General features: G+C 32.6%; 2 protein-coding genes across 2 annotated transcripts in view; one reads left to right on the top strand and one right to left on the bottom strand.

Moving 5' to 3' along the window:
* Nucleotides 1-492: 492 nt before the first annotated feature.
* On the bottom strand, nt 493-3,218 carry LOC131655349 (probable glutamate dehydrogenase 3). Its single transcript, XM_058925230.1, has 8 exons — nt 2,838-3,218; nt 2,678-2,734; nt 2,002-2,052; nt 1,813-1,924; nt 1,518-1,671; nt 1,310-1,401; nt 1,074-1,187; nt 493-984 (listed from the first exon to the last, which is right to left on the bottom strand). The coding sequence occupies exons 5-8, from the start codon at nt 1,522-1,524 to the stop codon at nt 670-672; spliced, it is 528 nt and encodes a 175-aa protein (XP_058781213.1). The 5' UTR covers nt 1,525-1,671; nt 1,813-1,924; nt 2,002-2,052; nt 2,678-2,734; nt 2,838-3,218; the 3' UTR covers nt 493-669.
* A 2,357-nt stretch (nt 3,219-5,575) lies between these two features.
* The window catches only part of LOC131660888 (serpin-ZX-like), a 54,095-nt gene continuing 52,476 nt past the window's right edge, over nt 5,576-7,194 (top strand). The window contains exons 1-2 of the mRNA XM_058930252.1: nt 5,576-5,968; nt 6,133-6,939. Coding sequence (XP_058786235.1) covers nt 5,576-5,968; nt 6,133-6,939 — 1,200 coding nt within the window. The remainder of the gene's footprint in view (nt 5,969-6,132; nt 6,940-7,194) is intronic.

Here is a 7,194-nt window from a genome sequence, read left to right as displayed (position 1 = left end):
TAGGTTTTAGCAGCGCTTTTGGTTTAGGCAAAAGCCCTGGCGTAGGTAGGCCTTAGGAAGCGCTTTTTCTTAAAAAGCGCTTTCATATATTGGCATAAGGCAGCGCTTTTTCTTAAAAAGCGCTTTCATATATAAGCCTAAGGCAGTGCTTTTTCTTAAAAAGCGCTTTCGTTGGTGTTTTTAATAAAACTATTATTTTTATAATTTCTAATATTTTGACATATCTCAAATTCTCACTAACATTTTGAGAAATATATTTATTATATTAAACAAATAAAAATTTTAAAAAATACATTTAATGTGAAACATTTTATGAATTAGTATTGCATATATTTATTATTAAAATACAAATAAAACATCACTAATTTTATAAGTGCTCTAGAAGCCAAGTTTACAATCAAATTTTCAAAACACAAAATACATTATATATATATATATATATATATATATATATATATATATATATATATATATATATATTTATTTGCTCCCTAAGAAAACTAGTTCTCTCCAGCCGAACGTGACTCCTCGATGGCCATTATTGACTTTCCAATTTCCAACAATGCACAAATCACCTAACCTTTTTAGCAACGAGGGAAGGAGAATTTCCTCTGTATTTTCTTTAGTTGATGGAGAAAGAACTTCCACATTTTTTGTCTTGAGAGTTGGTTATGACTTTCTCTGATCTTCATTAGATGATATTCCAGGAAGTTTGTTGGTCATGCGGCAAGAAAATTGACGAAAAAGAGAAAATACCATCAAGAAAAAGGTAGTCAGTGCTACCCAAATTCGAGCTTTAACTCCTTTTGGAGTATTATGTATGTCAGGAAGAGGACGCGTTCCTGTAAGTCTTTCTAACTCAGATAGACTTAGCTCTGAAGGGTTACACCCTATCCCTCCTTTCGCGCCACCATAAGGTATATTAGCTACAACTGTTTTCCATGTCATTAGTTGTGCTAAAGCATTCACCTCATCTGGATCAACCTAACCAGTCCAATAAACCATTCAGAATCATAACTTTTTATTTCTAGTTGTGTTTCTATAAAATTTTGTAATGTTAGAATATAAATAACCTCAGGATGGTATTTGATCCCTCCTTTCACAGGGCCTCTATCATTATTATGTTGAACTCGAAACCCAATGTAAGACTGCAACGTTCTGTCGTCTTTTGGAATGGTACATTCAACCTGAATTTTCATTGCATAACACTTTTATTTTAACAACATACACATAAAATAGAACATACAAAACAAAACAAGAGCTGTAAACAAATTTGCAAGAACATAAACCATTTTGCTTTTTTAATTACCTTGATCTCTCTGAATGGAATGAGTAAACTTTTCTCGAGCTTGGAATCCAATCCCAAAAGCCTAGAAGCCAACTTAAATTTCCTGTTGGTAGCTGGGGAATCACAAACAGAGAATGCACGGAGAGAAGTAATGAATGAACAAGAGAATGCACAGAGAGAATTCCAATAGATCTGTTAGTAGTGTACAAATAGACCGTCTCGTATTTACCTGCCATAGTTCCTCTGTTACAAATGGCATGAAAGGATGTAGCACTTTAAGTATGTTCTCAAAAGTATACAATAAAATAGCTTGTGCCATAAAAGCAATAGAGTTTCCATCATTTCCAGAGTTGTAAAGCCGCCCTTTACTAGCCTCAATGTACCTTAAGAGCAAGGAAATGAAAAGATTCAGAGTATTATTCATTATGAAGGCAAAGAAAACCCTACATGAGTCAAAGATCATATGGAAATGTTTGCGGATGTGTTAAAAAACAACTATCAAATTGGGACATAGAATTAAATACCACCAGCAAAATCAGCCCAAAAGAAATCATATGTTTCTCTTCCCACTTCTCCAAAGAAAAATTTGTTATAGCTTGCACTAACAGATTCAATAAGCAAATGATGTTTTGAAATCTGAAAAGTGGAAGTAAGATTATTACACAGATGTCCAAATAGTGACGTAAAAAAATGTTAAAACAAAATTTCCTTACCACCCAACGCTCTGGTAAAGGAAGATTAAGTACAGAGTCTCCAGTGTCAAACTGAGAAAGTAAATAAAAAATATTAACTTAGAGAAAAAGTTAGACTAGTATTAGCTAAACATATGTTGAACTAAAATGAACAGAAGGAGCAGTATTAACTAAACTTGTGTTTTAGTCAAGAAAGGTATTCCTTATCTTCCGTTCTCTGTAACTTTGTTTTCCTTTCATCTTAATGAATTTTGTCTTTTATCAAAAGAAAAGAATAAATAATTTTTTGATGGAACACAAGACTCTTCAAAAAATTAACAAGAGATTTACAAAGAGTTAACCTTTCATCATTTCTAACATGTGTTATTTAAAAAAATTACCATTTTTTCTCTTGGAAGCTAAACTTCATTATCCAGTAACGGATGAAACGAAGTCAGATACGGTATCGAGTAATCATTCTTCCAAGAACTACCCTCAACTGCTAACATAGACATATATAGATTCAGGTAAAAACCTAAACTTACTACCCCAATAAGCCAAATCATCAGCCTGTCTTCTAAAATCCCAAGAAATTCTACCAGAAACAACAAAATGATTTCTCCCCCACATTCTATTCCAAAATTATAGGGATTCAGTTTCACATTGAAAACCCTAACTAAGCAAGTGCTTATAAAGATTAGTTTCGTGACTCACTTACCCTAATTTCAAAGCAACGAGAGTGACAAGGAGGGGTGCAAGCAAGCAACACTTTCACCTGGTTGCAATTGAGACACACTTCAACATGATTCACAAAGCAAAACCACAAGATGAAGAGAAGCTCTAACATACTAAGGAAAATGAATATTCATTATGATTACAGAATCGAGAAGAAAGAAAACAAAATCAATAGAGTCAGCAACAACAATTTCTCAAAGATAGGAATCAACAAATCGTCTTTAGGGATTCAGTTGTGTTATTCTTCAAAGAGAGGATATAGGAGAAATTGAACAAATTGAAGAATCGATTTAGGGATTGAATCTCGTCATTCTTCATAGGAATCAGCTTTAGGGTTTATTTTTGGGAACAGGGTAAAAAGTGGAGAAGAGTGTGGTGGAACGATGGATACTCGATGGCTGGCGAGGGAGAAATGATGGCTGACGATGGTGAATCGATGGCTGGCGGTGGTGAATTGATGATGACTTAGGGTTACCGAAAAAAGATGACGAAGATGATTTGTGAATCAATGGCTTGTTTTGATTTTCGACAGTGGAAAAAACGTGTTTTGGTTTTTATTTTATTTTATTTTATTAATTATATATTATAAAACAATAGGTAATTCTTTATAATATATTTAAGTGCTTTGAAATGGGGGGCTTTACCAGTACTTTTTCAAAAGCGCTTTGAAATGGGGAGCTTTACCAGCGCTTTTTCAAAAGCGCTTTCGCAAGGGTACCCTTTACCAGCGCTTTTTTTAAGCGCTTTCTAATGTTCCCCTATAACAACGTTTTTTTCCTTGTTTTTTTGATTTGTTTTTAGCGAAACCTATAGCAGCGCTTTTGCCTAAAAGCGCTTTTGTAGCTATGCTGGCAAAACTCAAATTTGGCGTAGTGTCAATCTAATTGTATTAGTGTCGAACACGAAGCTCGCATAAACAAACAAACAAACAATACCTCAATAGAAATTTGGTACAATGCATAATAATGAAGTTTCTATGGCTCCAAGGACTTTTCGTAGTTTATACTTTGTTGTTTGTCAGTTTAGTCTTTTGGATTATTTATCATAATCGAGTCTCTCCACATAGGTGCACATTCGAGGGTTGCGTGCTAAATTGTTTTGATGCATGCATAAATTGAACTATTTGCTTAAGATCAACACAATATGGTTCTAGTATATAAGTTGAAGTTTTGGATCAAGAAACACATAAAAACATGATTCAAATCATGTCAAGTCTCGATTAAAAAAACACTTCATTTTTGTCAAAATTTGATTTTTTTTTAAGTATGATTCTAATCAAGGAATTAGATGACTCGAATCAAAATTGAATGTGAAAATCACAAAATGATTATGAGTGTTTTAGCATAATCATGAAAAAGGTTTACTAGAGTTAAATATAGAATCTAAAAAACATGATTTCTCCTTTGTATTTCTAATTCAAATCACATAAAAGTCTAACTTAAATCATAGAGGTCTTTATTCGAATTACAAAGTTGGCTTGACTTTAATCGAAAAGTGGATGCACATTCAATCCCAATTTCAAAGCAAACACATGTAGGAATCTATTTGCTTAATATCAACACAATATGATTTTAGTATATAAGTCGAAGTTTTGGATCAAGAAACACATGAAAGCATGATTCAAATCATGTCAAGTCTCGATTAAAATAAGCACTTCATTTGTATCAAAATTTGAATTTTATTAGGTATGATTCTAATCAAGGAATTAGATGACTCGAATCAAAATTGAATGTGAAAATCATATACTAATTATGTGTGTTTTAGTCTAATCATGAAAAAGGTTGACTAGAGTTAAATATAGAATCTGAAAAACATGATTTCTCCTTTGTATTTCTAATTCAAATCACCGAAAAGTCTAACTCAAATCATAGAGGTCTTGATTCAAATTACAAAGTTGGCTTGACTTGAATTGAAAAGCAGATGCAAATTCAAGCCAAATTTCAAAGCAAACACATGTAGGAATCTAGATATTGCTTTGTTGTGCAACCAGAACACTAAAACAGCCAAATCTTCAAGATCTATCTTTGATCTTGAACTATATATCTTCCTAGACACAAAGATATACTCCAAGTTTCTGTATGTAGTAGTCATCACTCAACTCTAAGTACCTTATCCTAACCTTTGTTAATATTTAATAATTTTTAATATAATACTTATTTTAATTTTAAATCAAATATAGTACAATCCTAGAATCAATTTAAAAATCTAAAGTCAAATAACTCTTAATTAAAATAAGAATTAAATTATTATAAATAATAATACTTAAATGATATAATTTGCTCAAAAACTATTTTCAATTTTTATTACAAATCTAAATATTTTTCAATCTTTTTATTATATGTTGTTTACAAATTCAGGTTAATTAATAACTCAAAATTTGATATTTTGTTACTAAAAATATTTCTTATGTTTTCATAAGTATTTTTTAATTAATATATCTTTATTATGTTTAAATATTTAAATTGATTTTGAAATTTCCGTCATTACTTGAATCCATGGTGTTGATTACATTATCATATAGCTTTGTCATCCCTTGATTCACTCTTAGATACGAACTTTTCGCACAATATCTTTCCCTTCAATATATTTAGTACCCTCTCATTAATGAAGATTTCAAAGCATGATTAAATTCTATGAGAAAATTAATCGTAAAATTTGGCCCTAATATTTTTGCATTGCGTGATAGGCAAGTTACCATTTGTATTATATATATCCCATTAAAATAGCCTTTTGGGTAACTTGATTAGCAAGGTAACTTTGGTATAAATATATAAGAGTTTAGGGTTTAGCAAGCTACTCTCTTTTCTACCTCTCTAGGGTTTTAGGAGAGACTAGAAATTTTTTTTACCTGCAAATTGTTATCGATTCAATCAGAATAAGAATGGATCTCGGCAAATCAAGCACCAACCAAACCGAGGTTTCATTGACCATGGCCAAACATTTGTTCTCCAAAGAAGAATACAAAGAAAAGAACATTGTGTTTTCGCCATTGTCCCTCCAAATCATACTCAGTATCGTAGCTGTTGGCTCTCAGGGTTCCACGAAACACCAGCTTCTTGAATTCCTCCATTCTGACTCTACCGGCAAACTGAAAACCTTATGCTCTCAACTCGTTTCCTATGTGCTCGCCGATAACAGCTCCGCCGGCGGACCTCTGGTCTCTTTCGTCAATGGTGTTTGGGTTCAACAATCATCTTCTCTTAAACCTTCCTTCAAAAAAAGCGTGTCTACTGATTTCAAAGCCGCTATTGCCTCAGTTGATTTTATAACCAAGGTATATTAATCTATCAACTATCATCATAATATTTTTACCATGATTTTTTTGCCCTTTAGTTTAGACTTTAGAGTATTAACAAACATCAACATCTACTTAAACAATCAATGTAGCTAATCTTATATTGTTTTTTTTTTACAAAAAATCTTATATTGTTTTGAAAGGCGCATGAAGTGGCAAAAGAAGTGAATTTATGGGATGAAAAAGAGACAAAAGGTCTTATAAAGAATCTACTTCCACCTGAGTCAGTTGATAGCTTAACCAGACTCATACTTGCAAATGCACTATATTTCAAAGGTGCATGGCGGACAGAGTTTGATATATCAAAAACAAAAGACTATGATTTTTACCTTCTCAATGGAAGCTCAGTCAAAGTTCCTTTCATGACGAGTAAGGATAAACAGTATATCAGTGTTTTTGATGGTTTTAAAGTCCTTCAACTTTCTTATAAGGGAGGTCAGTCATTTAAGCATAAGGATAGGCGTAGTTTCTCTATGTACATTTATCTTCCTGATGCAAAAGATGGATTGTTAGCTTTGATCGAAAAGGTTGCTTCTGATTATGAATTTTTGGAGCATACACGCCCTAGAAACTCAGTGCCAGTAGGTGACTTTAGAATTCCAAGATTCAATATTTCTTTTGACCTTGAAACTTCTAGAATGTTGAAGGAGCTAGGAGTGGTTTTACCTTTCTCTGAAACAGGTGGAGGTTTGACAAAAATGGTAGAGGACTCTCCTGAAGGTAAAGAACTTTATGTTTCGGCAATATATCACAAATCTTATATTGAATTAAATGAAAGAGGAACTGAAGCTGCTGCAGTGAACTTTTTTACAATGAGGGCAACATGCGCTAGGTTTAGAAAACCATCACCACCTCCCATAGACTTTGTAGCCGACCACCCTTTCATGTTTTTGATTAGGGAAAATTGCTCTGGAACAATACTCTTTATTGGACAAGTGCTCAATCCCGGAGTTTTAAAAAACGGTCCTATACCGCAAAAACAGTCGCAACAAAACAGAAATAAAAGGGGCAGACATCGATCACAAGAAACCGGTAATAAAAGGCGTCAATATTGATATCATTATTAAACCATTTTTATGATGAAAAATTATTTATAGTTGATTTATACTGTGAACCACGACAGTTAATTTAGATCACCATAGATTATGGGAAATTCTTGGTTTTGTATTTTGAGTCTATTTTGAAGTGGCATTTCTTGTGCCTTC

Source organism: Vicia villosa, linkage group LG3, assembly GCF_029867415.1.
Source record: "Vicia villosa cultivar HV-30 ecotype Madison, WI linkage group LG3, Vvil1.0, whole genome shotgun sequence".
NCBI classification, from domain to species: Eukaryota; Viridiplantae; Streptophyta; class Magnoliopsida; order Fabales; family Fabaceae; genus Vicia; species Vicia villosa.
The sequence above is the reverse complement of the archived record's forward strand: the minus strand, read 5'-3'. Positions and strand labels throughout refer to the sequence as shown.

Bases quoted from the DNA above. Each gene is read 5' to 3' on its own strand.
- LOC131655349 (XM_058925230.1), bottom strand. The intron at 1,188-1,309 runs GTAATTAAAAAA...ATGAAAATTCAG, and splicing joins TTCCATTCAGAGAGATCAAG to GTTGAATGTACCATTCCAAA. The intron at 985-1,073 runs GTTATTTATATT...TGGACTGGTTAG, and splicing joins GGATCAAATACCATCCTGAG to GTTGATCCAGATGAGGTGAA.